Source organism: Carettochelys insculpta, chromosome 18 (genome assembly GCF_033958435.1).
Source record: "Carettochelys insculpta isolate YL-2023 chromosome 18, ASM3395843v1, whole genome shotgun sequence".
Classification (NCBI taxonomy): domain Eukaryota; kingdom Metazoa; phylum Chordata; order Testudines; family Carettochelyidae; genus Carettochelys; species Carettochelys insculpta.
Window position 1 is genome coordinate 26,948,047 of NC_134154.1, and position 18,193 is coordinate 26,966,239.

Genomic DNA, 18,193 nt, shown 5'->3' on the forward strand with positions numbered 1-18,193 from the left:
GTACAATCAGTGGCTCTTTGCATGCTATTCATGTGACTCTGCATTCTATCCGTGGCTCTTCCTCCCTCACTGGTTGGCCACCCCGGCATTAGGGTAGATAGGCGCTGAGTGTTAGTATTTGCACTTTATTAGGCAACTTACTCCGATTTTGACAAAAACGTGCCATTTCCCCAGAGCTGGAAAGAGTCGCAGTCCGGCAGCGACCCGTCGGAGTTCACGGAGAAAGAGAAGGAGAGGATGGCGGAGACTGAGCTCCAGAAGCTACAGCAGCAGTTTCGGAACATGGTAGAAAATCGGAAGACTTTCAGCGTGAAGGTGCAACAGCAAATGTACCATCAGGAGTAAGGGCCGCTTCGTTGCTAGGCTGTGGCAGAAAAAGAAACAGCACCTTCAAATCTGGGTGGTGGGCCTGATTCTGCACCTGTGCCCAGAGCTGTTACATTAAAACTGCTCTGAGCCAGATCCTGAGCTAGCATAAAATGCTGGAGCTGTGCTGGCTTTCAACAGAGCTGTGCTAATGGGCACCAGCTGGGAACGTGACCCTTTGTGTTTTACATACTACACAATACCGGAGCTCTGAAAAGCTCACATTTGGAAGCTTTGAGCCCAATCCTCCTGCCCAGGTTCGTCTGCTAGAGTCAGTGGGAGCACCAGATACGCAAGAAAAATAGGATCAGGCTCTTTATATGATACTATTCTCTTGGTAACCTTTTGAATTTCCTGCTTTCACAGAATTGATCTATTGCTTAGAATAATTAAAGGCCCTTTATGTAGGTCCTGGTCCTGCCTTAGGCAAAACTCCCTTAGGAGTCATTGGGCCTTTTAAAAGCCTGAGGACAGCAGGTTAGGCTGTAAGGCGTAGACATTTTTGGGAAAGGTCTTCATCTTTTTGGTCGGGGTATGTCTTTTATACATTTTTGAAAGAATTTGTCTAAACCTAATTTCTCCCTCCCTAAAAACTTTAAGCTGAAATGGCAGGGATTAAATAGTTCATGTTGGTACAGTGCTTTTAAGATGCTAAGTACCAGATACTATTTTTATCCCTCCTTTTTTTTTTTCTCCAGAAAAGAAATATCTTCACTGAAGCAGGAACACGAGGAGATTGCATTACTCTTGTGCCTTACAAAGTCTCAGAGAAATATGATGCTGGATAATAGAAATTGTACGGAGCTTAAATTTCTTTTACAGACGAGAGAGGAATATGATGCTCTGATCAGAGCAACGAAAGCTCTGATAGCTGAACTTGATGATAAGGTAGAGTAGCCCAACAGTCGTCAGCAAAGACACAATGCAAACACCTTGTGGTCGGTTTCCCTTTGCTTCGTAGCTGTGTTGCTGTGTAGCTTCAGGGGTCTTCAAAGCTTGTTAAAAGAGCAATCCACCTTTTGCTACCCGGTACACGCCTGAGTAAGGCTTACCTGAGTAGTGCCAGTGAAGTAAGTGGGACTTTTGGCAGAAAAATGGACTACTCAGGTAAACCTCTGGGGATCAGACCCTAAAATGTCTATACATTTTAAGCTTTCTGCTCTCACTGATAAGGTAACCACAGGATTATGATCTAATTTGTCCGAACACTGCAATGGCTATAGCATGGTGTGACATAACCAAAGGGAGCAAAGCTCTGAATTAAATAATTAAAGTATTGGGGAAAAAGCCTGGCCTGGCTGCAGTTTGTTTGCAGGGGAATCTTGTGGTTGAAGCATTTGTGTATACAACATGTCAGCTCAGGTCCTGGGATATAGTCAGCTCTTGAGCAAAGATCACATGACGTGATGACATTATGAACCTAATCTGTTCCCGTTACGGCCAGTGGGTGTTTGCCCTCTGACTTTTGGTCCCTGAGTTTCTATTCAGCATGATTCCCTGAGGGCCTGGTCTGGGTGGCAGAAGGAGAGTGTGGCATTTGCTACAGAATATTCCCTACCCCACCCACCTGATTGTTTTTTGTGGAAAAGAGACAAAAATGTTTTTGGGGGGTTAAATTCATACATGTTCCCCGAGACTTGACACTGAAAAAAATAACCCAGTGCAGACAATAAAAATAACCTCATCGCTTATATGGGCTAAGCAGAGTTGGGTCTGGCCTGTCTTTGGAGAGGAGACCAAGGGACACCCAAATGCTGCAGAAGTGATTTGGAAGAGTCAGCAGTTGTCATCTTCCCTGTGAGTCAATATGGAACATTGCCCATCGTGGTCGTAGGAGTCCGTTTTAGCAGTCCTCCCACTGTTTTATTCTTCTATCCACTCTGTGTTGGAAGTTTCTCCCAGTTCCCCAAACATTTCATCATACGTACCTTTGGGAAGGAGTCCACGGATCATAAGTGGCACAAGAGCTCACATACTAAAATATTCGGTACTTTCTGTTCTATTCTGTTGCATATTTGTTTCTGTGCCCTAAACAGCCGTTTCCCCGGAGGGAGCTGTATCTCAGTGGCGGCATAAAAATGAAGTGACTTCCACTTGTAGTTTGTATGTCTGTGTCTGCAAAGAGGGATTATTGAGGATAAAAGCTGCTCTATAAGTGTCAGATCATTACTGACCTGGGTTACTATAGTTCAGGTCAGCGGCAATAATTACAGTGGCTAAGCACACTGACAAAAATCCGGAAGCTAAAGATAGATTTTTTTTTTTTTTTTTAGGTGGTGGAGATGGAAAAAAAGATCAAAAACCAAAAACTGATTGTAGCAAAAGTGAAACGAGCGAACGATAGCAAATGGCTGCAAAAGCAGATTCAGATGCTGGAGAATCGCTTAAACCACGTAAGCAATTGTTCGAGAGTGCTGGTGGTACATTTCTCACTGCGGCTCCTTGACTAGCGGCTACCGCTATGTGGAGTGTTGGCAAGATGTTTTTCTAGGATCAAGACGATGTAAAAACTCAAGCACTGGTAGGTCACCCAAGCAAAGCAAAGGGATTTGTCTCTCTTCCCTGATCCAATCGCTCTTTCTGTTTATTGCATGTCCCAGGCTCCTTCGAGCTTGTCCATCCGAGAGACATGTTTGTAATTTCTTGGGCATGCCACAGGCTATATCTCTTGTGCAGCAAAATGAAGCTGAATGGAGCCAATCTTTGATCTAGAGTAAGCGGACTTCTGTTGTGACAGGCCCCAACCCCATCCTGATCCAAGCAGCCTCTCCTGCAGGACCAGAAGGTCCACCTGACACATCTTTGGGCTGTGCTTGTCCTACCCTGTTGTATGTTGTTTGCACCATAAGAACTTGGGCCCCTCTCTCCTGTTCTGCCTCCCTTAGCGGCTTTTCATTCAGAATCTCTCTTCCCAGGTCACTGTCCATTTCGATACCATCCTGACCACGAACGCCAAACTCAGAGAAGAGATTGAAAACCTGCGGGTTCAGAAAGCTATTTTTGACAACTTCTATTCAAAACTTCATAAGAAACTAGAGCAGCAGAAGAAAACAATGGACACGGCCATTGAACAGTCTACCCAAGCATACGAACAACGGTAAGTGGGAGAGGAAAAGCTCTTAACGCTACGGTTGGCATTGTTCTCCAGGGCATGGAAGCCCCTTTTTGGCATTAATAAATAGCCACCAAGGATCAGATTATTAAGACGTGCCCACTAATACCATGTACTCTATGTTAAAAACTTAGGACTTGATTTTTGGAAGGGTTGATCTCTGGCAGCTCCCATTGACTTCAGCTGGTGCTGTGAGTGCTCAGCACCCATGAAATTCAGGCCAAAGCGGGACACCAGAAGCAGAGTTAAAAATCCAGTTGTGAAAATGTGGATCTGAAGCCACATCTTCCTCACCTGGAAGATTGACCCACTTGGGGTAGATCTTCTGGGAGTCAATTTTGCATGCCTGGTGGAGATGCACGAAATCAACCTATGAGGGTTCTGCTTGTTGAATAACAACAAAAAGGTAGCTGGGTTCATCTGTCTTCTAACAAAACAAACCGGCAGTCCTGTAGCACTTTAAAGACCAACAAAAAAACCTCAGATCTGTGGAAGTTCATCGCCACAAAAGTTCATCCCCTATCACCTAATAACTTATTTTGTTAGTCTTTAAAGTGCTACAGGACTGCTGGTTTGTTCTATCAGTGTTCGGCAGTCAGCTCCTGTACTCCTCGCTATAGGGAGGTCATGGGAAAAACTCCCATTGACCTTCCTGAGTGAGACCAGCCAGGTAAGTCAATTACAGCAGATTAATTACTGTACGCAATTGCCGTAGCTAGAATTGCGCATCTGCATTCGACTTACCAGCCCAGTGTAGAACAAACCTAAGTGTGTTTTCTAGTGCCCAGGAATGATGCCTGATTGCTGGGCCTGGCACCTGAGCTCCTGTGCTCCTCCATAGGACAGGCAGAGCAGGGTGCTCTTAACCCACGTGACCAGCATGCCTCTACCAGAACCAAGTAGCAATGGCCCAGTCAAACACTTGGCCTCTTAGCTAAGAATGGAGGGTCTGGGAGGTCCAATCATAGTTGTGTTTTATGGGGTGGGGAGCTCCTGTCCTATGGAAACTGAACCAGACCGAGTCATTTCCGAAGCACCACCAAGCAGCCACCAAGTTGGCACAGCACTTGGTCACTTCTATCCTGGCTCGTATTCTAGACAATGGCCTTGAGGGGAAAGACTCCATACCCCATCCTCATGTGTTGTGCTGATCGGGATCCACCATCTGACTGAGCTGCTAGTTAATTATTGAATCCGTGTCTGGAAGGACATATGGGGATTGTCACACGGGAAATACTATTTCACGGGGAACATTGTGTGATTTCTGGCTCGGTCTAGGGTGGAGGCAATGGCCCGGATTTCCGCCATGAAGGAAAGGCGCTGCAAAGACATCGCGCAGTACAATGTGGAATCCAGGGAACTGAAGCGTGTCTTCGACCACGAGACCAAGCTGAAAGCCTTCATGCTCATCAAATTAGTGGATCGCTCGGACTTTGAGGAACAGTCCAGAATGGAAGAAGGTACCATGGTGGGTCTGGGATAACAAAAAAATCCCATACAGAAGCTGGTGTGATTCAGCATAAAACTCCCCCCATCACAGCCAGCCAGGTCTTGTCCTCCGAGGAGAAAGTTTATAGACTCTCAGTTGGAGTCCATCTTCACCTGATCTACCCAGAGAGGTTCTGTCCTCTGATAACTCCAGCACTGACCCTTGGTGTGAGGGGTTGGGGGACATTGAGCTGAGGTTAACACCCTGCTTATGGAGGACCAGAGACTGCCCTTTCCCACAGACTGGGTGTCATGGTCCCTAAAGGTAATGGTGATGTGAAAGGCCATTCCGTGTTCTGTGAACAAAGGATTAAATCCTGCTAGTGCTGAAGTCACTGGGAAAAAAAATGCCGCTGGGGTTAGGGAAGCTCAGATATGGCGCACAATGCAGAGACACCATGGTCTGGATTCTCCACTCACACCAGAATAATAACTTCATTGACTCCTGTGGTGTGTGACACAGTCAGGCCAGAGGCAGAGGTAAAAAAAAGCAGAAACAGCCCCAACTAACCAGGTATCATCACAAGCAGAGTGGGAGCAGCAGGGAAGAGGCTGCTATAAATCAATTAAGGGCCAGCTGTCCCCACTTGAGGCTGTGACTGGCCTTCTCCCAGTAGGGAAAGGGGAGAGAGCAGTGGAGGAGGTTGGAGAGCAGTGAGGAGATTAGGGTGGACAAGCAGAACAGCAACAGTAGCAGAGACAGCAGAAGAGGTGAGGAGCTTCTTCAGGGAGTGTTTGGGCTCCTTGCACCTGCTAAACCCCAGGGCTTAGCTGGAGGCTGGCCAGGACCGGTCACAGCCTGGTCAGACCTGGGGCTCCAACCTGCTGCTGTTGGGGCTCGAGGACCAAAGCCTGAACCCGGGTGAGGGCATCTGGCCCCATACTGCAGGACTGTGGATCGAGCAGAGGTCTGGGGTCCAGGAGTGACCCTGACTGTCACAGGTGTTACTCCTGATTTAAACCAGGAGCTGTATAACTGAGCAGAGGGTGTCATGGGTCTGTTTCAGGCCTACATTTCTATCCTTGCAGCAGAGGGAGGGAGGGAGGTGCTGGAGTGGGGAAAGAGGGTCTCGTATCTCTGTACACTCGAGGGGCCTGATCATTTATTGTTGCACCTTGGCTGAATTCAGTGATGTGGCATCGATGAACTGGGGGATGAATCTAGCACCTCTTCCTTAGTTAAGGTGATTTCTCCTGCCATCCTCTGGGAGAAATTCCCAACCTCCACTTACACTGTTCCTTTGCAGGCCTCTATGGGCCATGTGCTCCACCCTGCGTCTTCTTAGTCTGTGTCCACACAGCAGCTGGGAAATGTAACTCCAGAGCTGCGTCTACACGTGCACGCTACTTCGAAGTAGCGGCAGTAACTTCGAAATAGCGCCCGTCACGTCTACACGTGTTGGGCGCTATTTCGAAGTTGAAATCGACGTTAGGCGGTGAGACGTCGAAGTCGCTAACCCCATGAGGGGATGGGAATAGCGCCCTACTTCGACGTTCAACATCGAAGTAGGGACGTGTAGACGATCCGCGTCCCGCAACATCGAAATAGCGGGGTCCTCCATGGCGGCCATCAGCTGGGGGGTTGAGAGATACTCTCTCTCCAGCCCTTGCGGGGCTCTGTGGTCACCGTGGGCAGCAGCCCTTAGCCCAGGGCTTCTGGCTGCTGCTGCTGCAGCTGGGGGTCCGTGCTGCATATACAGGGTCTGCAACTAGTTGTTGGCTCTGTGTATCTTGCACTGTTTAATGAAAGTGTGTCTGGGAGGGGCCCTTTAAGGGAGCGACTTGCTGTTGAGTCCGCCCCGTGACCCTGTCTGCAGCTGTGCCTGGCTCCCTTATTTCGATGTGTGCTACTTTGGCGTGTAGACGTTCCCTCGCTGTGCCTATTTCGATGTTGGGCTGAGCAACGTCGAAGTTGAACATCGACGTTGCCAGCCCTGGAGGACGTGTAGACGTTATTCATCGAAATAGCCTATTTCGATGTCGCAACATCGAAATAAGCTATTTCGAAGTTGGGTGCACGTGTAGACGTAGCCCAGGTTGCATAGATGTGTACACATCAATGCACTTCAGATAGTGCCTAAACACAGCTGGCTGGCTGTTTGTGCCACATACATAGCCAGGATGTTGGGTTCGCCTTGTGGGGGCTCACGTGAGTACCCAGCTGCATTGCTAACTTGCTACCTGGAGCAGCATCCACTTGAGTGGGCATTGCAGCTCTCAACTGCTGTGTGTTGAGGCTCCCCTCGTCTCTATAAATCAGCTCTCTTGGGCTCTCGGGAATATCCTGTTCTCCAGCCCTGAAGTCAGTTTTGTTGGCCTTCTTGAGTTTGCATGCTGCCTCCCCCCTTGGGCCATCAATTTAATCCCCAGTGTTTTCACGTGAATTCTTTTGAGTTTGCCCCTGATGAGCCTGGATGAAACAACAAGACACTTGGGTCATTTGCTGCTCCAGCAGTTGCAGTGTTGCCCTGGGTCTCTTCCAGCCCAGAAGGCCAGGAAGCGGGCCAGGAAGGGCAAAGGGGAAAGTTTTGAGAGCTACGAGGTGGCTTACATGCGCCTGCTGAAGCTGAGTGAGACTGAGGACATTGACCAGCTGGTGGCAGATTTCATCCAGAAAGAGGAGAAGAACTTTGCCTACTTCAGCTACGTCACTGAGCTGAACAACGAAATGGAGAGGCTGCAGAAGAAGACGCAGGACATTCAGGTTAGTCCTTTTCTGCACAACTCGTGCCAAGTGTTTCTCTTTCAGCCTGAGTTTTTTTAATTCTTTCCGATCTTGCAGCTGTGGCCACCCACGCTAGGGCCTCAGCAGCTGATCCCACCGCAGGCGTGTGACTTTGAGAACAGAAAGGGGGTGTGCAAAAAAATAATAAAAACAACCAAAAGAACTCTAGTTTTGAAGCTGGAATCATCATCTCATTGCTGCCACCTAGAATCCAGAGGAGATATTGCAAAAGAGGGACTTTGAGTAGCTGTGTGGATGCAGATGCTGACTGAACCTGATCCAATGTTATTTTTAGTGGCCATCACTGGAAATGTGGACAGAAAAGTGACACTAGGTGGTGCAAAAAACTCTGCTGGTTGGGATCAAGCCTGGAAGCTCATCCTAGGTCGTGTCTGGGCAAGAATCCCATTAAGTGTTGTGGGAGAGCAGACCGACGGAGGACTTCAGGGTTTGGTCCCAGGCTGGATGCTTAGGTGGGAGGGAGCAGTATTTCTAGCTCTGTGAGTGGAAAGCTATTTCTGTCCTGCCCAGCATCCTGGCTTCTCACCTGCCAGGACTTTTTTGTCAAACTCATACTGAGTCAGTGCCACGCTCTTGCTGGTAGGGACGGGATCCCCAGCTCTTCCTTCGCCTGTTGTATAAGTTCTGGCTTGTTTGACGGGCCAATTCCATGGCCTCCTTGCAGCCGTGGGACAATGTACTAACTCATATGCTTTAACTTTTGTCCATTGCTGCTGTTGTGGGCTCCACACCTTCTGGTTAAATGAAAGCAACATAAGCTGTGGGGGAATCCCTGTGGTCCTCTCACAGCCCACCACAGGCTTGGAGCTGGATCCCATCGAATGGTTAGGCCCGGTGAGGGGAGGATGTGTTGTGGAGAAGGCTTTGCTTTGCTACGAAGGATTGTTTCCTGGAGCAAACGGAGCCCCATGCTACACATAGCTGGCAGGGTTCCTTCCGGAGACTCAGGGACAGGCCTTAGCACTCCGCTATTCAGGTTCTCCCCGGTGGCGGTGGTGTTTCCTGTTAGTGGAGCTGCCTGGCTGAGAATAGAGGGCCAAACACCCTGTCCTTCAGCCACACTGACTTCTGTGCAGCAGAGAGGGATGGTCTGTCTTTGAGCAGAAGAATGATTCTCCCAGGCCCTGGTGCTGAGGCTTTTCAGGGCAGGGTGCTCCTGGCTCCCCTTTTGCGCCCCCAGAGAGTGGGGCTGTAGGGAGAGGTCTGTGTTCGGACCCAGCAGAATTCCTCTCCGTAGTCATGCAACCGCTCTCTTCTGCTTCCTTTCCCTGCAGGAGAGGGAACTCAAATGTGCCTTGGGGAGGTGTTAGGTCACAGGGGTCTGCAACCGAAATCGCGAGAGGAGCCTTTTTAAAAAATCTGGTTACAAAATGGATCCGTCAAGAGCCGCGATGCGCGGGAACGCGAGACAGTCCTTAATAGCTAACGTCAAACCTGACTTCTTGTCGCCCCTGTTTTAAGGACAACGCGCACAACCAGCTAGGAGGTTGTGACCCCCATCTCCAGGCTTTGCCTGCCTCAGTCCCCAAATACACTCCTATCTCCAAGCTTTCCCAGTCCCTGCAAGCCTGCCCCCACATCCCCAGGCTTAACCCCTTCTGCCCCCTCATCCCCAGGATTTACATGACTGAGATGAGGAGCTCCATGCGCTGTCCCTGCTCCTCCACAGCTGCTGATTTCCCCGGCTGCTCTGCCCACCGCCTCCTTCTCAGCGTGGCTCTGGCAGGGCAGGCTCGGCCACCCCTTGCACCAGCTCTCCTGCAGCCTTGGAGTCCCCCTGCGTACAGCGTGTGGGTAGCTCCCGGCCCTGCCAGCTTCCTCTTCCAGGGCTCCCGGCCGCCACTGTCTCCATTAGTGGCTCTGGAGGCTGCTGCTGCTTAAATAAAACTAAATTCAGTTTTAACGGCAGGTGTTATTTAAGCAGTGTCAGCACTCGGAGCCGCAAGTGGCTCCTTAAAGAGCCACCTGATGTTCCGGAGCCGCAGGTTGCTGACCCCTGTGTTAGGATGATGGCAAAGAAGAGTTGTTCCCCTCGTGAATAGGGTAAGGCACAGGTGGTGCAGCCACTCTGTCAATGGCACAGATCCTACATGGGACCACCCCTACATGGGAGAAGGGTGGTCTGTCCTCACTGCCCAGTTACTCCCTCTGTGCTCTGTAGAAACCCCCACAGCGGGGAATTCTGTGGTGTGGACACTTGCTCCCCCCGGGTTTGGACTGAGGTCCCCAAACTCTCATCAGCTTTTAACCCTTTCGGTTACTGCTCACCCAGATGTGAGGCAGTGACCTGGAGACAGAAGTGCCTGTGGCCACTTTTACCTCCCCGTGATAGATAATTGGCCTGCAGGGTGAAGGGATTTTCCTCCCCCTGGTTTGGTGGCACTAAAGAAGAAAACACTTTGTCAGCCCTCTTTCTTGTCCCTGGGAGCAGAGAGGTGAGGGAAGCCCCATGGTGGGAAAGAAATATCTTGGCTATTAAACAAAAATGTTTCCTTCCTCGATGTCTAACTAGGGAGCAATTCTATCCCAGTGATGGGATTTGACTGCTCAGAAATGTGTTCTAAACAGCAGCTGATTAATGCAGCCAAAGCCAGAACCCACAACAAAACTGACCATTAGATACTCAGACTCTGCTGTGCTCCTCTCACTTTCTTTCATATTTTATGTGCCATGCAGCGAGTCTCTGTGCTTCCCAGGTACAGCGCACTCGCATCAGGTGGTTGCACCAGTCCCCCATCCAGGCAGCTGCTCGCGACTAACGCACCTGCATTGTGCTGACTTTGTAACGCTTGTTTCAGCTCTTGGAGTGGGGCAGCCCCCTGAGGCTGCTTGTGAGTTTATTCCCCAGTTTGTTCCTCAGCTGGCCCTTGTGTTTTTGGAGTGGAGGCACTCGTGTGCTACTCCCACCGGATGCTAGGACTAGGGGTCCTGCAACTGAATCCAACAGATACCGACCGAGAGGGGCTCCGTTGGCAGCATATCAAAGGAGCGCTCTGGCATTTCCGCGAGGGGGGTAGCACTGGGGGCCAGGGGGTGCCATTGTTCTATTGTTGTATCAGTGTAATGCCTAGGAGGTGTGTCCGGTGCTGTCCAAATGTGCTAGGGGCTGTGCCGAAACAGCACAAAACGATGGTCGAGCCCCAGTAGTTTGGTCCCTAAGGGGATAGACGCCTTCCAGGGTTCATCTGCTCTCGCTGGGAGATTGAGCCAAGCAGGGCCCATCTTCTGGGGTTCTGTTTTGTGTGCGCCTAGTGGGGACGCACAAAAACGAACTATCTGGGGTTGGCAGTCAGCCCCTGTCCTCCTCCATCTCGCGAGGCGTAAGGGAGGTCGACGGGAGAAACTCTCCCTCCGTGAGGACGGCCGGGTAAGTCGACTCCAGCTATGCAATTGCCATAGCTGGAACTGCGTATTTCCGATCGAGTTGAAGGCCTAAAGTACGCCTGGCCGCAGAGAATGATTGATTACCAGTCCCTTGAGCTCCAGGTCCTTCACCAAAGCCAGGATAACGCGGTATAGGGCCCCGGGTTTGCACCAGCTGAGGGGGACCTGGCCGCCACTGTCCAAGCTGCCGTGTAAGGAGCTCAGAATAGCGGTGCTAGCTGTGATGAGCAGCACTCTTCTCCCATTGGCTCTGGCTCTCTCCCGGTGGGTTGGAACGCTAGGACCTGCCGCTGCCATGAGACAACCCTGCTTGCTTTTGGAAGGGACTATTTTAACAGAAGGTGGAAGAAGACTAGGAGCCGTACTCTAGTCTGGGGTGTTCCCATGCAAGCCCCTCGGCAGTAGGGTAGAGGAGCGCCTCAAGCAGACCCGATGAGGCCCAGCCCTGCTGAGGAGGTAACACAGACGCTGTCATCGCAATGACAACACGATGCCCAAAGTCCCAGGGCGGGGGCTGCTCAGCAGAGTGCGGCAACCCTAATCACGTGCTTGTGTTGTGCGCAGAGCGAAATTCTTCACTTGAAATCCCAGCAGAAGGCTGCCGACGACAGCAGCAATGCCAGCCTGAAGGAGATGGAGGTAAGGCGCTCTCTGGGGGGAGCCCTGCTAGCCAGAGACTCTCCCCTCGGCTGGACGTTGCATAGTGTGTGGGACAGATTCAGGGCCCCAGGGAGGCATCTGCCTGGCCAGGCCTGGCCCAGGGATGACTCCCTTGCTGACTCTGCAGTCTCTGAGGGGAGAGAATGACCAAAGCCCTCCATTGACCCTGCTCTGCCCCTCCAGACCCCGCCAAAGCCTCTGGTCTCAGAGCTCTGTCGTGTGCAGGGCCGCAGACCCGCTATTCAGGTTTTCCAAGTGCTAGACCCTCCTCAGCCGCAATGGGTGTCCCTTCCCTCCCCTCCGATCAGCTCAGATACCAGTGTACGCCAAGGGGGCAGAGACGGGCTGACCCCAGCCGAGGGCTTTGGCTTTTGTCAGCCCTTTCCCTCAGCCCCGTCTGACACCCCACTCCGCACGGGCTTGGAGCGCAGCCCTCGCCTCGTGATGGGGAACTGCATGCCAACCCTGAGTGCCCCCCACGCCGGAGGGGCTTGGCGTGGAATCTTGCCCATTACCCCAGGCCCTGTCTGGGTAAGCCACAGTGCCTTTGGCTCACTCTTCCCTGCAGGTGGCCCGTCCTAGCCATCTTCTCTGAAGCCCCAAGTCCTCCCAGCTCATTGAGATGGCTAGCGGGAAGAGGGATGCTGTTAGCCTGAGTGCTGAGCATCTCCTGCCCCAGGATCTTCCAGGGGGCACTTGGTGGTGACGGCCTGTGTACTGAAAAGCAGGGGGCTGGACTAAAAGACCCCCTGAGGCCCCTTCTTCTCCTGCCATTCCACCATCTTCAAAGGGCTGCCAGGGAAGGAAGCCCAGGCGGCAGGAGAATTATTGCAGGGGTGAGATCAATGCAATAGTTTTCCACACTGGTTTGTGCTCAGCGTCTTCTGCGCTCTCCCTCCCCACGTGGAGAGATGCTTCTTGGACCCTCCAACGCAAAACTCAAATTGGGACTGAGCTGCAGACAAGAGTTTGGGGCGCTCACGTGGGGCACGGTTTTGGGGAGCGGGGGGCCCAGAAGAAATGCTTCGTTTTGGGCCCTGCTTTTGTACACCATACAAACCCTGTTGCCTGCTCTGGAACGGCTTTGCTTTCTGCTGGTAGGACAAGCTGAAGAAGACCACCGAAGAGGCCAACCTCTATGAGCACACGTGTAAAGAGACCAGCAAGGTTCTGGACCAGCTGAAATCCGCCATGGCCTTCCTGTTTAAACAAATACATTGCGATGACACCAAGATATTGGAGCAGCTGGGGGAGAGTGGGGAGATCACGGATCTGAACCTGATGCAGTATTTTAGTGAGTGGTTAGTTGTTTCCTTTGCGCGAATGTTACTAAACCTTCTCCCTCTCCCCTACTATTTCCGGAAAATCTCATGGATAGAAATGAGTCACTCCCACATGTGTAACAGGTGTGAGTAAGGCTCTAAGATAGGAATGCATGAAATTAACCCTGGGGGCAGGATTGGGCCCACCAAGCATTTCTGCCCGGCCCACCCAGCTGATGAGCAGAGTGTGCGTATTTACAGCCTGCAGCCTGCGTTCGGCTGCCCCTCCCGTACCTTACTCCATCTGCAGCCCAGCTGCTCCCGGGATTCTTTGCTCAGCTGTGAAGGGGAGAGGTGGGTGCTGAAGTCGGGGTGCTCCCAGGTTCCTGTACCCTGTCGCTGCACAGCAGGGATCAGGGAGAGGGAGAGACACACAGCAGAGTTGCACCAGTCTGAAGCCTGGACGATCAGTGACTCACTCAGCGTATAGAGGACAAAGACAACTAAGCAGGACCGATTTCCCTTCGAGAGACAGCGGGCGGCGTCTCTCAGAAATGTATCCAGCAGCAGCCAGCACACACACGCGCTGTGTGTCACTGTCACGCACACCCATTCTGTGCCGCACACAGTCACTGGCACCTACACACACAGTCTGGGTCACCAAGTCTGTGTCTCACACACACAGCCTTTGTTTCACGTTCACACACTCTGTCTCTCTGTAGCCCCGCCCCTTCTGCCTGAGGCCCCGCCCATTATGGAGGGGATGCCCAAAGCTGGCTTGTGACCTGAAGCCCCTCTGCAAAAATTGTTGCGCACCCTGATCTAGGGGTTACAACAGGGGCCTTTCGGGGCTCCTGAGCTCTCTTCCTGGCTGTAGAGGGGGACGTGGAGTCTAAGGCTTGGAGCAGGGTCTGGGGATCAGGACTCCTGAGTTTTGCTCTTGACTCTAGGGGAAAAAGTGGGTCTGGTCTATGTTGTGTAGCAATCCAGTGGTTGGAGTGGGTCTAGGGAGCCTGGATTCCGTTCTTGGCTCTGGGAAGAAGCGTTGCCTACTAGTTAGAGCGGGTGTGTGTGTGTGCGAGGACAGCAAGATTCCTGAGTTCTGTTCCTGTCTCAGGCAGGAGGGGGGCTCGCTGGATCGAGTCTGTTCTGTACATGGCCTCACCGGGCCAGGTCTCCCCTAAGCAGTGGTAACCTATGTCACCTAAGAGTTTGAACTAGAACCCAGACCCCTTCCACCCAGCAGGGCTCAGAACAGGCACTTGCTTGTGCCTGGATCTGGGGTACCACCAGGCTGACAAGGAGCTGTGGCAGCTCTGGTCGGCACTGCCAGCTGGGCCCCCCTCTTTCACCCAGACCCCTCAGATCCTGCACCCCCAGCTGGACCCCTGCCCCCAGCCTCAGCCTAGTGAAGTGAGTGAGGGTGGGGGGGAACAAGGGGGGAGCAGGACCTTGGGACAGGGGCTGGGTGCTGGGGAAGGGGCGTGCAGTTGTGTGTGATGAGAAAGTTGCCTGCTCTAATCCAGGGTGCCATCAGGTTCTGCTTGTCCCCTGCAGGCGTCATCGAAAGGAAGACCAATGACCTCCTGCTGCTTGAGTCCTTTCTGCGCTACAAGGAGGTGGAAGGGGAGCAGGATGCGGCCCCTTTGCTGAACCCGTTTTTGGGTGGCACAGGACTCGTGCGAAGTCTGGATGTAGGGAGACTCGCCCCCGTGTCTCCTACCACAGAGCGCGTAGCCGAGAATGTAGAGAGCTGTGAGTACTCCTGTCTCCTCTCCCATCACAAGGGAACAGACTGACGGAGGCCCGGCTGGGGTGGAAGTACAGAGGCTGCAGGGGAATGAAGGGGTCACCGCAGACAGAGGTGGAAAAGGCTCCTGGGGTTTTAACCCTCCCCCCAAATCACTTGGCTTGGTCCCATCTTGGGTCGTCCTATCCCCAGCCTGCGGGGCTCTCACCTCTTCCCTTGGGAAACTGCTCTAAAAGACATCACGGGACCTGGTGCCTGACTATGCCAAGGCCTTTTTACATTGCCCTGGCATAAAGAAGCCTGAAAACAGATGGAGAAGATGCTCTGGCACTATCGCCTGTGGAGGAGGCTACCCTGATAAGCAGAAGGGCTCTGTGCCCAGCGCCTGGGATGGGTGGATGGCTCTGCATTACAGCTGTTCTCTGCTTCCCAGGGTTCATAGTGACTGGGGAACCATTAAATCAGGGGCAAAATAGGCTCTTTATATCCTCCAAAATGCATGGAAGCAAAGGTGGCTGATGCCCCCAAAGCAGGAAAGGAGTCACACTACTGAGCCTGTAGCTTCTGTGGGAGCTGCCTAGTGCTGGCAGTTCCTGCATGTGCCCTGTGCCTACCCAGGCTTTGGTTCACCGTTTTATTAGGGGGCGGGCAAGCTTCCGACAGCCCAGGAACTTAGAAAAGTTCTACTCAGATGGCCGTGGAAACGAACCGCAACAGCAGCGCAGGGGTCACATTTAACACTGACGTGCGTGGGTAAAACTCCCCGGGCCCCTGGCTTTGCTTATCCTTACTGAGATATCAGCAGCCTTCCGGTACAGTTTTCAGGCAGCCGGGGGTTGCAGCCAGTGCAGTGACATGTTCGCCGAGGCTCTGGAGAGACTTTTAACCCTAATCCCAACTGCTTTTCAAACAGTTGATTGGCCGTTGGACCATGGGAGTTTGCGCAACCTGGTTGCTGGGAACCTGGAGAAGGACAAGTCCAGTAGGAGCTCCCTGGACAAAGACAAGAGGAGAGGGACAACCTTTTAGAATGGGAAAATCACCAGAGTTCCTCGACTGCTGAGTATTAATAGTAGGGTCTTCGTTCTCTGTAAATTGAAATCTGATTTTGTGTTGAATTTAAACAGAGCTAAATTTGTCTGAGGAATTCTAGTACTGTCTTGTATTTATACCAGCCTTTGCCACGTGGCAGGCTCCCAAGGGGGGCATAGCTCAGCTGTAGAGTCTAGTGTCTATGAGGCCCTGGGTTCGATCACTGGCATATCCACTACTTTGTCCAGCAGAGGCCAACCAAAATGGTAAGGGTGGCGGAGCACATGATGCATGAGGAGGGGCTGAGGGGTTTGAGCCTATTCACTTCGTAGAGGGAGGGGTGATTTGATAGCAGCCTTCAACGTCCTGAAGGGGGGGCTCTAAAGAGGATGGAGAGAGGCTGTTCTCAGTAGAGATGGATGGCAGAACAAGGAGCAATGGTCTCAAGTTACGTGGAGGGGAAGTGGGTCTAGGTTGGATATTAGGGGAAAAAAACTGTTTCACCAGGAGGGCGGGGAAGCACTGGAATGTGTTACTGAGAGAAGTGGTGGAATCTCAGTCCCTAGAGGCTTTTAAGTCCCAGCTTGACAAAGCCCTGGCTGGGATGATTTTGTTGGGGTTAATCCTGCTCTGGGCAGGGGGCTGGACTCAATGACCTCCTGAGGTCCCTTCCAGCCCCAAGATTCTAAACAAAGCTCTACAAATTGTATGCATATAATGAAATGCAGCCACTTCTGGGGTGGAAAGCAGGGCAGTTGCTGCCTAGCAATAACTCATTTGCTGTGGCACTGGGACTAACCTCCTCCGTGTCGCAAAAAGTTGGTGCCCTAAGTGCCTAGGCATTTTGTGGCCACCGGGAGGTATGGCCTCACGTCTCCCATCTCCTCTGGCTTTGCCAATGGCCAGGGGCTCCTCAGCGCCCACACAGAGCTGGCAAGCCACCGTTCACAGTCCCCACACAATAAGAGGCTGGAGGAGCAAGTGGATGCTGCAGTTCCAGGTGTTTCAGACCTGAGCTGAATCTTCTCTTGGAGCGTGACTGTATCTCATCTCTTAGTCTTAGTACACGGGGCCGCTTCCTCGGTTGATCTAAATCAGTAGAGCGCCATTGGACTGAGCAGAGCTGATCAGGCCTGACGACAGGCTTCACTGGGCCCTGGGCACTATGGAGGGAGCTCAGCTCGGGGTCTTTAGAAGGGGCAGAACCTCAGGCAGAAGGGGCAGGGTTAGGGGCAGCCATCTCTCGCTGCCCAGCCCGTGCCACATGGGCCGCTAGCGGCCAGTTAAAGGCAGTAGCAGCATCCCAGAGCCCCAAGCCCATTTAAATCACTGGGCCTGGGGGCCACTGTCCCCTTTGCCTACCCCATCAGCGGCCCTGGAGCTGATCAGCTTCAGTTGAGGATCTGGTCCATAATTTTAACATCTCTGGGGGTTGGTTTTTTTTCAACTAACGAATACTGTCTGTAAGCAAACACTGGCAAGAATCCCAGAGCACTAGAAATAGAGGGGCTCTAGCAAGCAGGAGAAGCTCTGTGGATCAACCATTTGAGTGGGACTGTGGACAGCTGGCCTCAAATCCAAGCTCTGCCACAGGTCTGCTGGGCGACCATCACCTCCGTGGCTTGGTGCCTCAGTTTCTCCACCTTTAAAGCGGAGATAACTTGGATAGTGGCCTCGTTTGTCAAGCTCTGTGAGATCTACTCATGCAAGGTGCTTCATAAGAAGTCAATGGTGTTGTTATTACTATAGAAAAGTTCAAAAATGGAAGGAACTGGCTGCTGTCCTGAGCGGCCTGACTGCTAGCTACCATTGGATCTTCTAGTCTGAAACAGATGTTGACTGCTTAGTGTCCAGAGATGTCCCATCCTGCAGTACCTTCCAGCCAGAGTCAGCTCAAATGGCAAGCATGTGGTAATCCAGGTTTGCCTCCCCCTGGAGTAGTGAAGCCAGCAGGCAGGATCAAGCAAACTATAGTAAATGGCCCTCATGTTTCCGCCAAGGTCTGGCAAGGTCCCAGCCGAACTCCAAAGACAGGTGGGATAAGGTTTTTTTTTTAGCCAAATCCTGAGCTGATATGGCTGCAGTGTAAATCCATGGATGTTACAGGAATGCTTCCAGATTCACTGGGGAGCAAACGAGATCAGACTCCCCCGGGGTGCCTGGCACTGGGCAGAAAGACGGCCCAAATCAGAAAGCGCCTAAGTGAGGAGCACAGTGTACGCTAGGATGTCGCTGGGACAGCGACTTGTGCTCCTAAGGCGCTTAGATTCTTTTGAGCCTCACTCTCACCATCTCTGGGCTGAGGACAGAGGAGATTCTGAGAGGGCGCCCTGGGGGATCCGGAAAGGTGGCCGTAGCTTGGAAAGATTTCTTGCTCCGGCTGGAGAGGGCGT

At 52.1% G+C, this 18,193-nt stretch overlaps 1 protein-coding gene across 1 annotated transcript; it reads left to right on the top strand.

The window, feature by feature from the left end:
* Window positions 1–267: 267 nt before the first annotated feature.
* CCDC63 (coiled-coil domain containing 63) lies at window positions 268–15,824 on the top strand. The gene is made up of 10 exons (XM_075012830.1): window positions 268–341; window positions 1,065–1,254; window positions 2,640–2,759; window positions 3,282–3,463; window positions 4,757–4,938; window positions 7,450–7,670; window positions 11,661–11,735; window positions 12,858–13,050; window positions 14,576–14,773; window positions 15,682–15,824. Exons 1-10 carry the CDS (start codon window positions 283–285, stop codon window positions 15,795–15,797), a joined length of 1,536 nt encoding a protein of 511 aa, XP_074868931.1. The 5' UTR covers window positions 268–282; the 3' UTR covers window positions 15,798–15,824.
* Window positions 15,825–18,193: the final 2,369 nt, after the last annotated feature.